Source organism: Cygnus olor, chromosome 7, assembly GCF_009769625.2.
Source record: "Cygnus olor isolate bCygOlo1 chromosome 7, bCygOlo1.pri.v2, whole genome shotgun sequence".
NCBI lineage: Eukaryota > Metazoa > Chordata > Aves > Anseriformes > Anatidae > Cygnus > Cygnus olor.
This window is the reverse complement of record NC_049175.1, coordinates 25,037,444-25,052,060: the sequence shown is the minus strand read 5'-3', so window position 1 is coordinate 25,052,060 and position 14,617 is coordinate 25,037,444. Positions and strand designations below refer to the sequence as shown.

At 43.5% G+C, this 14,617-nt stretch overlaps 1 protein-coding gene across 4 annotated transcripts in view; it reads right to left on the bottom strand.

Annotated features, from left to right (window-relative positions):
• NEURL1 (neuralized E3 ubiquitin protein ligase 1) overlaps nt 1-14,617 on the bottom strand; it is a 155,254-nt gene that overhangs the window by 62,897 nt on the left and 77,740 nt on the right. For all 4 annotated transcript variants that reach the window (XM_040564099.1, XM_040564098.1, XM_040564101.1 and 1 more), the window contains exon 2: nt 3,297-3,538. In XM_040564099.1, the coding sequence (XP_040420033.1) occupies nt 3,297-3,538 (242 nt within the window). The remainder of the gene's footprint in view (nt 1-3,296; nt 3,539-14,617) is intronic.

The window sequence follows — 14,617 nt, the reverse complement described above, 5'->3', positions numbered from 1 at the left end:
TTAGCAATATTTAATAAACAGTTTGGGGACAATGATAGATGTTGTCTTACAAGGGAGGAAAACCTATTCACTTAAGCTGTGAGCAGTGGTTTTCAAGATATGTGGCGCTCACCTATACCCACCCTCCAGCTCCCCATCATTTTGTGGTTACTTAGTGTGTCTGAAAAACACACTAGAAACATTTGCTAATAAATTTTGGGATGCTGCATGCGTCATACCCACCCTTCTGCACCTCAGAGAGAGTGGAACAAAGGCTCAGAGATGCCTCCAGAGCCATCGACTGCTTCTCACCTGAACTGGGCCCTGGGCTGAAGAGGACAAGAAGGGAATAGGCGGTGGGTCCTAAGCATGTGCAGCACACCCAGAACACCACCCAGGCACAAGATGTCCTTCTCCCTGCAGAAGGGGGTGATCTCCAGGGTGTCAGCAGGGTCCCCACATGGACACTGCTTGCAGAGAATTTTTTCTCTCATATGGTTGTTCATTACGACCTTGCTGGGAACTGCTCCTCTCAAAAGCGTACAGCCCATCAGCATCCAGACTATGAAATGAAGACCTGAGGATGCTGAATCCAATCCTTCTGCAGGGCCAGGATAGTCACTGCCTGTCAGTTGATGCATAATTAGTGTGTTTATGCGTGCACCAAACCTGCAGCAAACAGGACAGCACTTGACATAGCCCTCTTCCATCAAAGCCCAGGCAGCCTCAAGCAGTTTTACTCTTTGCTGCAGGACAAAAGCAGAAACATGAATAGGTACCACAGAGCAGATGTCTCACACAACTTGCTGCCTTACTGTAATTTCTCCCTGTGCCCAAGTGCTGATGGCTCAGGTTATTGGCAATGCCAGAGGCTAAACTGCCCAGGACTGCTGGATTTTGTCCTCAAAAGCCTGGCAGCAGCTCCTCATATGCCAGTGTGGGAGCCAGCAGCACAGGATTTTCACCAAGGGATTCTCTGAGACATTTTCTTTGGACTTCTGAATACTTTTGTAATAACATTTGTAAATATTGCATTTTTTCTTTCGCATGTTCCTCTCCAAGGCAAATCTGGAACACATGCCCTTGCGAGCACAACAGTCTCACCACAAGGTCATTGCTGAAAGCCTACATATTTCTGCTTTATTAAAGTGTCAGAGAAAACACCTCAGGACTTCAGGAAAAAAAAGTTACCAACCAACAGACAGTTCCTCAGTTGAGCGAGTGCTGCTCTTTACCCCTCCTCAACCCAGCCAAGCACCTAAACTGTTTACACAAAACAGCATCAGACACTCAGAGCTGCCCTCTGCCCTGGGAATGACACTCCTGCTTGTGGGACAGACACTGGGGTGGCACTACAAAGGACCGAAGCAGATTTGCTCTTTTATATCCCTGGTTGGGCTGGGATGGGATCACACGTGTCCCCAGGGGAAGGGGGGTGGGTGGGGGCATGCATGTGCCAAGACAGGGAATATGCACGCACTCCAAGAAGCAGCCAGGATTATTTATTGTAGCAAATTTACTGCAAGCCCTAAAAGCTTTTGGGACTGAGATAAATATGGCCTCATTGTTATTCGTACAATTTACTCTTTCACAGTCTCTTGCCAATACTTTACAGCAATCACAGGCTGCATGAAGTAAATATTCATATGGTAATCTAGGCTGCACATGTTCCATGTATTAATCAGCACCTATAAACAGTTCTCGATACAGTCTGACCGCAGGCAAACTAATATCCAAATTAAAATCTAGTATAAAGCCTGCCAAGAATTAGACACAGCTGGACAAAGGATACACAGTTTTGCTAAAAAAGGCAATGGTTAATGATGGACCAGATTCTCTCTTCAGCAGCCACTGCTAGTAGAAAAGCTTGGGAGGTCCCCTGGGTACCAGAAAGGGAGGAAAAGATGCACTCCACATCCAAACTGCTAAGCTATAGCTGCTTCTACAGACTCAGGCTCCCACTGAAGTTTTGGAAGGGACCCCACTCCCTATCAGTACCCTGAATTACATGGAAGAAACCAAACTGGGGCATGCATCTCAGAGGCAGAGAAAGAGGAAATCTTCCTGAACCCCATATAGTTCTGGCTGCTCGATGGGATTCCCAAAGCTGCAAAGAAATCTCAGAATAAAACCCAATAAACAGAATGAAATCTCCTGACCTCTTTCCTCTAGTTTTCCAAAGGGAGTTTTGATTTTGTAGGACCTGAACGACTAGGTTCGTGGCTAGTCTTTAGTTGGTAAGAAACACGAAATGTTTAAGACCACATATTCCACAGGCACACATAACAACAAGGCTTATGGACTTATCAGAAAAACAGAGGCATTTTCACATTTCCATCCATCCCTAGGGTACAAGTTCTGCTGAAGCCTGCTGATCACTCCCAGAAGGCCTTCCCAGTAGATTCAGCAGGAGCCCTGTTCATAAACCCGTCATGCAGAGATGAAACATTTGCATGCATATTCTTCACATATGTTATGCAAACTAAAATCCTAAAATATACAGTAATAAACAACTGAATTTCCTGAGATAGTTACATTGTTTCAGAATGAGAAAGAAATAATCCAGAACCTTTGCCTAAACCACTAAGCCCACTCAAACCTTTGATAGTGTTTTCAAAAAGGAAACGTAGCTTTCATCTCCTCCCAAATCATTTCTTGCAGTTGTTTGTCCAAACTGCTAGCCAACATGGAAGAAATCCCATTAAGCAATGTGAGGGAGTCCTGCTGTGTTTCCAGCCCGAATGGAACCAGTAAGAACTCCACAGGAGACGAAGCAAACCTGCTTCGGGATTTTCTGCCTATGGGCGTGAGCCTGAAATCGCTCTACATTTTTAAAAGGAAGCACCTTCCTCCTTTCTTGCTCCTTTGCTGGCTATAAGGGAAGAGGTGGGGAAGCCTAGCATGCTGCCATAGGTCCCAGCACATTGGGATCTCTAGCGATGGACAACAGCAGGATCATTCAGACTAGAGATAACTAGAGATACACCGAAGCTGCTGCCTCTCGGGATGAGCGATATGACCTTTTTTTCCTTGCTGTTTTCCAAGCAATCTCAACTTAATCTGCTATTCCTCATCTAACATCCAGACAAGCTCTCTTGGAGCATGGATTTCCCTTTTCTTCAGTTTCTATAGGGGTCTGTACTAACGGGTTTGAGAACTATGGTGACAAAAGCAGAAAGATTACAGACCTTTAAGGCCAAGATCTGACTACTGTGCTTTGTGTGGAGGGGATAAATATCTGCTATGAGCACCTGGTACACCCCAACAGTCATTCACAGTATCTGCCATGCTAATAAGAGAAGGTATCAACCACTCACCTTAAGCCTGACTTGTTCGTAAATAACGATGGGCCTGTTGCTGAAGGTAATGGCGTTGCAGAAGCTAGCCTGGCGTTTCACTGCCTTCTGTGTCGTGTCCATGATGATCTGGGATCCCTTCGTGTGCGGATGGAAAAGCAGAGGGCTGATGGTCAGAGTTCCACACTGCGGGATGGGAAGGCAGTGCTTCTGCTTGTGGTGGCATCGGTGGGAGGAAGCTGGAAATGAGCCACCTATGGAATCTGAAAGCAGAATGAGGAAAAATAAAGTTTAAAATCCACTGTAATAAGTAAAACAAAAACTCTCAATGAAAAAAAAAGGGGGGGGTGGGGGGACTGTAGAGCAAAATGAAAGTCAGTCGACTCCCTTCTCTGTAAACTACTAGAGGTTTCTAGAACATCTTGAACAACAAAAGGCTATAGGGATACCGAAGGTTCCCACCCGGGCAATCTGATAGTACAGAGCATGACATGGAGAACACAGCTCAGCTGCTGAAATCAGAGGCCATTTTGAGGCCACACATCAGAACACAAGACAAGAATCAGCTCCAAAACTGGACCAAAGCATGTGTGATATTTGCGTATCAAAGTTGTCCCAGTTAGGTGAAATCTTCCCTTTCTGGAGGACTCCCACCCACACCTTGACCATTTCTCCCACTCCTCCTTTGCAACAGTAGCTCCATCAATCCTTGTGCCCATTTGCCTTTGCGTGCTGTCCTATCCACCCTCACTAAGAGCCAGCTCAGGCACATACATGCCTAATTCATACCTGAGCACCACTCAGTGATAACCCACCTGGATTTCTCCACCCACCTACACTCCTCTCTCCTCCACTGATGGGAACCTCAGCTGAGATCCCACTCGTCATGCACACTGTGCACACTTGCCAGCACACTATGACATGGTGAGGAAAGTGGAGAGGGAGCGAGGGTGTAAAGCAGGGAGGAAATTACGTCTTTAACCAGGAGAGTCAGTGCACAACCGACACATTCACGACAGCAGCTTTGTTCATGAATGACAGGATTCATGAGTTTCTTTTCAATGGGGAGCCTGAAGCAGTTCAAACACAAAACAATCATTATACTGAACAAAAGTCATCTGCTTCCTTTTCCTTGTGTGCACAAACAAACTGCATTATGCACGTATGTTTGGGAGGAGATACTCATAGATTTGGAAATAGAGTACCAACAGAATAATGAATTATTCCATGATAGACTCAGGGATGCAATGAAAGCAATGTGACCTTAACGATGTGTCACTTTGCTTGTGCATGACTATACACTGGTTTAAAACTCTATTCCTCTAATGCACAAACTACATAAACTAATTATAAACATTCTTCATGCAAATTCATTGCTGACAGTTATGTCTTTATATAGCTACTATAAAATAATGCTTACACCTCTAACGTAACTCTTAGGAGGTAGAAATATAGCGCCTGAACCTTATTCCTCCCAGCCTTTAGGGCAGGCTGTAACTACATGACATTGCAATGGTTCATCATCACAACAAGCCTAAATAAGTAACAACAAAACTTAAAACGCTGATTTCTGATGAGAACATTTTGATGCAACTTCAACATCAGCCACTCCAGCTTTCTGCTCTCATTCTCTTGCGGTTCTGTTTCCCAATGCTATCCCTTCAGAACAGAGCAAAGAGGCCAGACAAGTGGTTTTACCTTGAAAAACTCTCATTAATACTTTAAGGGAGAGATGAACCAGCTGGAAGTGATTTGATGCTAAAAATTATGTGGAATATAAGACATCTTTCTGTTTCTCACAAGAGAAGAAGCAAACACCAAATATACATTCAATTCGAGCTAAATTTGCATCCAGACCTGAATTTTGTAGCTCCAACTTTTTGCTATCAGCCACTTACCAAAACAAACTTGTGAAGCACAAAGGCACAGACATTTTAACTTGTTTGCGTATCTCTGTGCTCTAATCTTACTGGATAATGTGGCTGTGATTATAACAACTGCTGCATCCCTCCCTAGGATGTGGCACCCTTTTAAAACATGGTAATGAAGTGACAAAAACTGCTCACAGCTTTCAAAACACACTCTGATAACAACACTACATATGTCCAGAGCATCTGCTGGAGCTGTGTTATGGAGCCTTAGGGTCCTGTCTGCCCCCACGGGAAAGATGTTAGAGGAATGCTTATTTTTTGTGACAGTCTGGCACTGCTGAGTGAGAATGGGTCAAACTCACCCTAGGCCAATGCCCGCAGGAGAAGTGCCCCTGTGCATACAGCTGAAACTCAGGACAACTACATCCTATGGGAAGGAAAGAAACCACCCAGGGAAGAGCTTCCTCAGGTGGAAAATGTGAATGGGGAGGAGACCCTTTCCTGCTCCCACATGCTCTCACTCAGCAATGACTCCCACTTGAGGAACACAGTTGGATAAGGACAGGAAACTATCTTAATTAAAAAAAAAAAATTAAAAAAAAAATTTAAAACCAAAAATATTTGGGTTTTACTTTCACCTTACAAATGCTTGGAGAAGTTACAAAGCAATGGGCCAAATATGATAGATGCCTTTGCTCAGTTCTTCAGGACAGTATGCCCACTCCAGAAGGAGGATACACCATGCAAGTTCAGATGGATGGTAACACAAACACCAAAGACTGGACTTAGGAAAGGAAAGGGACACTTCTGAAACACAGTATGGTGATACATCACTGTCCTTGCTTGGCTAGCTAAAAATAAATCATCTGCTTAAAGTTTTTTTCAAACTGAGCTTGACATGGACTCCAGTCTTCTCCCATTCACTTATTTAAATTACTACACATTTCAACATCCTTAGTTTTTGCTGCTAGCAATATTGGTACAACACATCTGAGGCCTTTGCAGCAGGTTTCAACTTATTTTCTTCATCTTCATAGAAAAGAATTGAGTGAAGCTCACAAATCTGGAGTCTCAGCTGGCAAAACAGGCAAAAGTCCTTCTGGCATCAGAGAAATCATGTGAGGTTCCATTAACCGGAAGTCTGTCCCTAATCCTCCTCCTCCACAGCTTATCAGTCACTTACAAAGGCGAAGCGAAGTAATGGCTTCTAAGAAAGTTTGCAAACAAACAAGAAGGCTCGAATCCAAAAGCGTGTTCAAGGGCACCACAGGTTTCCCATACCACAACACAGCTGTAAAATAGCCAGGCAAAAAAACTTCCTCCTGACAAGTGGGAGTTGTAACAACGTGCCATGATCATGCAAACAACTGGCATCTTGTGACAACAGTCACAAGAGCCAAGTCATGTCTGAAAACAGCCCCGGCGTCAAACTGCTGCAAGTCTAGAGAAGTCCCATGGGTCCCCATACAGGTTTCATGCTGCGGGTCACAGATATCAGCATCTGCTCACTCTCATGGTTTTAAAGATCAGATAGGCTTTAATTTTCAATTCATGCTCAACAACAGATGCTGGTTGTACCATTTCTTTTGGTACTGGAAACCACGTGAAGCACTCCAAACTGTTTTGCCTTCAGAGGCCTAAGTATATCCTTTCTGGAGCCCAGGCTGTTTGAGGAAGCAGAATATTGCCCCACAGGTGGCACGCTTCTCCCTCCATGTGTGCTAGCTGTCCCTGGGCTCCGGGATCTCAAGGTTTGAGCAAAATCTGCAGGCCCTATAAAAGGCAGCATTGGATGTTCTCAGATTAGAAAATGCATCCCCAAAGCCTGTTAGGGGTTTTCACCAGAAGCATTCATGCTCTGCAAAAATGAGACAATCTTAAAGGCTTAGATTTCTTGAATGCTGCAAAAAAATGAGTTCATTTTTAACAAATACATCTTTTCCAGTTGAAAAAAAATCTTGACAGGCACATATCAGAACATTGTCAAAACTCATTTCAGACTGAAAACTAACTTCAAGGTGTTTAAGATTAACATCTTTAAGCGTGTAATATGATTGGCATTCAGAGCTGAGTGAAAGAGAAAAGACAACTTGAAACCAGAGCCCTGGGACTGACATACAATACAAGTGGGAATGACAAATCCCTATGTACCTGGGGAAGAGGAAAAGAGAAGCATGGGGTTGGTGACAGAGGCATACCTGTCTTGCAGGCCAGTGACAGTGAAAAGAGTGGACAGGACAAAACACCACGTCATGAATCATAGACTCCTTTAGGTTGGAAAAGACCTGAAGATCATCAAGTCCAACCGTAAACCTGACCTACCAAGTCCCATCACTAAATCATGCCCATTAGGGCCACATCCACATCTCTTAAACACCTTCAGGAATGGGGACACTCCCACTTCCCTGGACAGCCCCCTCCAAAGCTTGACCACCCCCTCCATGAAGAAATTCTTAAAGAGAGAAAAGTGTTTCAATACTGTGACTTTATCAAAGGAAGATGACAAAGTTAGTTTTATAGCCAGGTGGCTGTACCATATATGTATTTTAAAGGGTGGATTTTGAGAAGGAAGAAAAGGAACCACTGTGGGGAATGCAAGGGACACAATTCCCTGGGGACATGAACAAGGTGCAGCAGGAAAGCCCTAGCCCTGAAAGTATCTGCACAGTCTCTCCAAAGGTATATTAATAAAGTTCAAAAGGAGAAAAACCACAATGAACTCCTTGTGCTAGGCTTTGCAAATGTATTCTTACAAGCACTCTTCAAGATATGGTTTACTAAAAATAAACATTAGCTCAACACCATGGGAAACTGAAAAGGGTTGCAAGCCCTGTTTTCCTCGTGTGCAGCCTGACCCTGTGCATGCGCACAGGAGAGAAGGAACTGTAAATAAGTGCAAATGAAAACAGCTTTTTTTTTTTCCATTACATTTTCTTGAAGGAATAAGTAATCACGCATCTCCAGGCTATAACCAACTCTCCCTATGCCTGCTATGATGATAATGGCCCTATTTGATTACTGTCACCAGGTCAGCTACTGATCTTGGCATTACAAGATGACCAAGATAAACAACTTTGCTCTTCCACAAAGACAGACCACAGCTTTGCAGGAGTTGAGGCATGCAATGATAAAAATGCAAAGGGTTAATTCTTTAAGAGGAGTATTAAAATGCTTAAAAGGGGAGCATTAAAGACAGACAACCTGAAATTATACAGCATCTTCGGTTAAACTTTAGTGAATTAGGGACTTATCTACAAGGTGGATTTGAGCCAGCAGGTCAGATCTAGCACTCCCATCCAAGACTACAAAACTAGTCAAAGCCAAAACATAACTTATTTTCATCTGTGCTATTTTAGCAGTGATGAGATGCATCAAGAGAGTAGGTCCGCACATAGTGTAAGATTTTCCACTTAAACTGCAAACTGTGAGACAAGAGACAGGTGCGGACAGACATGTACATGAAAGGAAATAATACCAGCCAGGGTGGGGCTTGGAGATGTACTATTTTTTAATTATTTTTTCTTTTAAGCAACCTCAGTGGAACCCATTGAACAACAAGTCCATGGCTACAACCTGAATCCTGGATGCAAGACTTTATGAGGGCTTGCTTCAAGGTTATAAGTTTTAGCAAGAGTCAGGAGAGTGGCAATTTTTATGGAGATTGAAAAAGAAGGTCAAAGAGCCTAAGAGAGATAAAAGAGCTCTGTTTCAGTTCTATTAAGCCCATATTGTTTGTAATATTTTATTTAAAAAGCAAAAATAAAAATTAAAAAAAAATCCTAGGGCAAAAATTTAGGTTGGCCAAAGGAGACTTAAGTGCTACAGAGGAGCAGTAAATCTGTTAATTGTCTGTAGGAAAGTTACATCCGAACTAATGTTTGTGGTTGAAATTACCCAGAGAAAGATGAAGATGCTCCTGGGCGGAGCCTAGTGGAACCTCTCCTGGATGTGCAAAGAAAGGTGAGGAAGACCCTCAAAATGCAGGAGAGGCAGGAAGAGAGGAGGCAGGACGGAGCTGGGGAGCGATCCCAGAAGGAACAACCCAGTTGACGGCACCACGAGTGCTTAGCAATGCCAAGTACCATGAGGATGGTTCATTATACTCTTTTTTTTGTGTGTGTGAAGAAAATATGATATCAGAAGAGAGCTGTGAGAATACAGAAGTATTTCTATATGCATATAAGGCTGCTTAGAAGAAAACCCTTACCAGGAGAATTAATTTTTAAACTTGCCACCTTCAGCAATGGTACATGTAATCATTAACAATTTCTTGGCACCTAATAAGGCACTCTTTACTCAACATCTCCCACAGTCACTTGGAGCAATTCAGCCACCCCCGTCACCGAGAGCTCTAGCGCCGTGCTGCTTTCTGTGGGCACAGCTGCCTTTGCAGGCCCCCTTCTTGCCCTCTCCCCATGCAACCCCCAAGCCCCCACAGAGCAGAAGTGTGCTGAGCACATAAGGCAAGCAGGCACTAAGTCAGCAGCATGTGCTCCTGTTGGCTGTGTGAGGAAAGAAAAGGGCTGAGCAGCCCCCTGGAAAGAAGGTGGGAAAGGAGATGGAAAGGAGCCAGCGAGTGCGACGGTGCAAGTCGCAACCACGCTATTTCTCAGAAGCTCCTCTGATTCTCACAGGCAGGAGCAACTTGGGTGCGTTACCTGATTATTTATTCTGGGGAGACTATGGACTTCTGACTTCATCCTCCTTGTCCCAAAGATAAGTACATACACTGTTGGCCATAAGATTATAAGATTACATATGCTTTATGAAATAATATCAGTTACCTTTGCTCCGCTGTTCCAACATATTAATGAAGTAACTACCTGTCAAAGCTGCTTTTCTAGGAAACGTTAACACATCATGGTCCACCTAGGACAATCCAGTATAATTTCCCATCTAACATAATTCCATTTACTCATTTTCTTAGTATAGAGCAGAGCTATGCATAGAGCACTTTACACCTGTATTAACATTGGAGATCCTCCTAATTTATATAATATAAACTAAGCCTAAGTAGATATTATAAACATTTAACTAAGAGTGATGCTGCAAGATTAGGGCCACCAGCATCTCTGCCCGTCTCTCTAACCTCACAGGAGTGCACATCCTCTGATGGCAAAGACAAGTTCAGCTTCTACTTTCATCCATGCCCTCCCATTGGACTGCCAGGAAGCAATACAGTGGCTCCTTACATGCTGTCCCCAGGCAGTAGGTCTGCTCTCCCCTGGACTAGAGAGGCTCCAGAGATGGTTTCCCTGTTGTTCTGGTTGAGAAAACAGCGTTTTGCCCTGCTGGCAGCAGCGGTGCCAGCTCCTCGGGGAGCACCTGGGCAGCTAGTTGCTCAGCTTTTCCCCCAGAAAAGTTGTGGGGTCAGAAGACTTTTTGTGTCCCATATGGAGGTGGCCAGCACGCTGCTGCCCAGGAAACTGCCAAATGCAGTCTGCTGCCATAACAAATTTCAGCCAAGGTTCTAACCCACTCACTGTTTCTCTTAGATGGAGCTTCTAAGGGTTCCAGACACACATCTGACCATCGCTGATATCCTGGCAGTCCCCGAGATACTGTTCAAATTCCCTGGAGTCACGTTACACTGCAGGCATAGCCAGAAGACACTCATCCCAAAAAAAACATTGCATTGGTTTTGAACCAAAGCATCTTTCCCGGTCTAGTATTTCCATCCTAGCATAAGGTGCTTTTTCCCTTTCCCTCCTGCAATGCCGGGCACAGCTGCAATGAAGGGCGAAGCTGCTGCCCAGAGGTAGCTGTGCTTCGCTGCACAGCCCACAGCACGGCCATGCCTGGAGGGTTAATGACAGTTCACGCTGGAAAGAAGTAGCTGCATAAAAGCAGAGCCCAACTGCAAATATTTTATGGCCATGTAGTATTTCCACGGACTACAAATCAATGTAAAAGATGTTTTCTTCAAGGGGCCTCATATAGACTGTGTTTTTAAAATGCATTCCCTCTGCTAAATATAAATCAGTAAGAGTTTTTGTTCTTCCAAAAGATTAACTAGCCTCAGTATTTTGGGATCTAATTCTGGAATACTTGTAGATGTGCCAGCATTCTCTTCCAATTTAAATACTTTAATGGAAAGTCTATCCTGGGCACACTTTCCATGTACGGTGTAACAGCTTGGAAATCCGAATATTGAGAGTTCACCACAAAATGAAGTGACCTGTCAAGGTTAAACTTAGATATTTCTCAGGACAAGAAAGAAGGTGAGGACAATAGAGACCAGGGAAAAAAAAAAAAAAGCAAACCTAAAAGTATTAGAGACAAGATAACGGGTATGCAAAACCAAAATCCAAAAGAGTAGAAAGTGGTGTAACCTCCCAAACAGTGCAAAGAAAATGCAAGTTGGAGAAGCTGTTGTTCTAAACTCAGCTCCTTGAATTAGCTTTGAATCACACCTGTATAAAATCAAGAATGTTCCTCTAGACTAAAGATGCTGAATTAGGCCCACAGAAGGCCACTCACACCCCATATTTACAATATAATGAGCTGTATTAGGTTGCTTTTCTTTATACACTCCCTCTGTCACCAGTAAAAAGAGATAGGGTCTCAAGTTGGTAATGAAGAGCATCTCTGAATTATCTGCTTGTCTGGATCATCAACTGGAGGATTCTCTCCCACTGCTCTACCTCATCCCAGCATATAATAAGGATGCACAAGGCGCTGGCCAAAAACCTCCAGCTGTTTCTGACCTCTCATGTCTTAAGTGTTCTGTTTAGCAAAGCTCCCTAATCACAGACCACTTTGCACTAAGACAAAAATCACAGACACCCTCCTACCTTGCTCTCTACAAAAACTGTGGCTCTGCCGTGTGTCCCTGGAATAAAGCAAGTGAAAAATAAGACACTGGAATATCACAGGCTCCCCAAAATAGGACAAAAGTACAAGAATATTTTTGCAGACACAGCATTTGCAGGATGGTGGTATGGGTGCTGGGCATTTAAAGCTTGTATTCATAGCTGCAGGGCAGAGAACAAAGGCTTCTGGAGGGATGGATGCCTCTAGAAAGAGCCTGGATAACACTCCAAGACGTGGATAGCACCGTTCACCTCAGAGCAAACTCTACACTTGCACTAATTGAAATATCTCCAAGATTATAGTGATTTAAGCCTCAAATACCATCAGCTCCTTAAAGCCACAAAATGTTCAGACACCAATGTGCTAGATGAGCTTAGATCAGTGATCAGCAAAGAGCTCTTCCTCAAGAGCTCACAGGCTCAACCACATTGGGGATTCAGAATCTTAACATACTTTGTGCCAACCCAAATACCCATCTCTGGGCACAGCAAGGGTATGCCCAGCACCAGCCTGATATGCTCCTATCTTACAGCAGCATATGTGAGTAAGGCATAACATTTATTTCAATCTAGAAACGTTGACGACAACTTTGGACTGAAGTTGTGAAATCTCCAGTGGCTTTGTTGCCTCTTATGTATTTTGCTGCTTGAATTTATTGCAAATGTCCCGTGTGAATGTCCTCACCTTAATTTAGTATCTGGTTGGTCAGGATATATAATCCAGAGACTGTTTTTTACTTCTCTTCTTACCCAGCTGGACAGCATAGATTATGTTTATCATTCAGTACCACATACCATGAAGCTTTAAGCCATAATGCCATTTCTAAAGAATCTCAGGAAGCAGTTTTTCTTCTCTGATACATGACATTTACATTTGGAGTGTGCCTTCTTTTCCAACATAAACCACCAATTTAGATCCACTTTGAGGTAAAGTTGGGTCATTTTGTGTTAGTCTTCTTTAAAAATGCAGCACGCTCGGGTCATGCTTATTTCATATTCTTCCTCCTAAAGTTCACTGCCGTAATTTGCAAGGTCTCTTGAGAGCATGCCTGCTGGAAGCAGCTCCTTACACCCTCCGTATTTAAAACTTTACAAGCACTTTTAAAATGCTGTGATTATTTTTCCAAGCCCAAGAAGTACTTCACACAAAATACTTCCCTTCTGCTGCTTTCAGAGCACATCTCCTTTGCTGGTGGCTGCCAACAAGCATGTGTGAAACAGCTCAGGTCCAAACCCAAGAGCCAGCGCTCCCCTTCCCATGGAGGGGACACCGCGAGGTGATGGCACAGCCAAAGGACAGTGCCCAGCTCCATGATGGAGATCTTCCACCCCTCAATGGAAACACCAGGAATTTCCTGACTACCATCACGTCTGTCCAAGGACAACGATGACTTGCTGTGTGACACAGAGCATTTGAATCTTTTGCAAAACCCTGCTGGTGGTGATGTTGTAATACTCAAACCATTGCTTTTTCCTTCCTGCGGCTTGGTACTGGTAGATGTGCTGTCACCCAGTACATCTTCTGTCTTTTTTGGTATGTTTTCGTTCCTCTCTGATCAACTGAAAATTCACTTTTTCAGTGCAAGAAGATTGCACTGCTTACTTTGCCATCTGTTGCTACAGTCTTAAAACTATTTACATCTACACCAGCTAACCAAATATCAAAGATTTTCATTCAATATAAAGCGCAAAAACAATCCTACAGGGAAACCCTTTAAGTATATAATTATTGAGGATCTTCTGGTTTCTTCATTCACAAAGAAAAATTGCACTTGGATTTTTGTTTTTGACTTGCTGTCTGGTTAATCCCAGAAGATATTGATCCCAATGGCTTTATTCCTGATTACATTTGGCAGTACGTAAACCCTTAAAGTGTAGAGTTATTAAGAGCTAACGACTTAGCAGGTACATGAAAATGTGACTTTACTATTTGGCCATGTTTAACAACCTCATAAATGTTTCAGGATTACAGAAACAACGTACTTCCTTGAATTCCTCCTCCACCATTTCTGTATTGAAATCCTCCTGCCTTCTTCCCACCTCTCCCTCTCCCATTCCTCTGCAAGAACTCACAGACCAGATGACCTTCACCTCTGCTTTGCCATCCCTTCTTCTCCAAAAGATCTTCCTCCTCCTCCTTTCTCATAAGTACTCAGCCACTTCCATTACAGACCTCACCTTACCCAGCACATTTCTCTTGCACTTTTACTCTTTTTCACCTCTTATGCTCTCCTGTCTTGTTCTCCTCTAAATAGAAATGCTTCATTTCTTCTCATTTTAAAAACAAAATGAAAACAAACAAAAAAACACAATTGCCCCTCTCCTAAAACAAAACAGATCCTAGTGAATAGCCTAGGCTCCTCAACCTCACAAAGTTAGAACCCAATGGTCTTCTTTTGGTGGCACCCACTATTTATTCCACAAAGTATTCATGCAAAATAACTTGCAGTGGACAGTAAGTGAGGTTATGAAGTTTGTCATCAGCAGGGGACTTTTGACACAATTCACTTCAAGTGCATTGCTGGGATTAAAACACAGGAGCTCCATGCTTGACTTCCACAGTCAAGATAAAAAATTTGCAGCCCACCCAGCAGAGCTGGAAGGAGAGCACAGAAACAAAGGTGCCAGCCCAAGGCAGGATGCCAGCAACCTCCTGCCT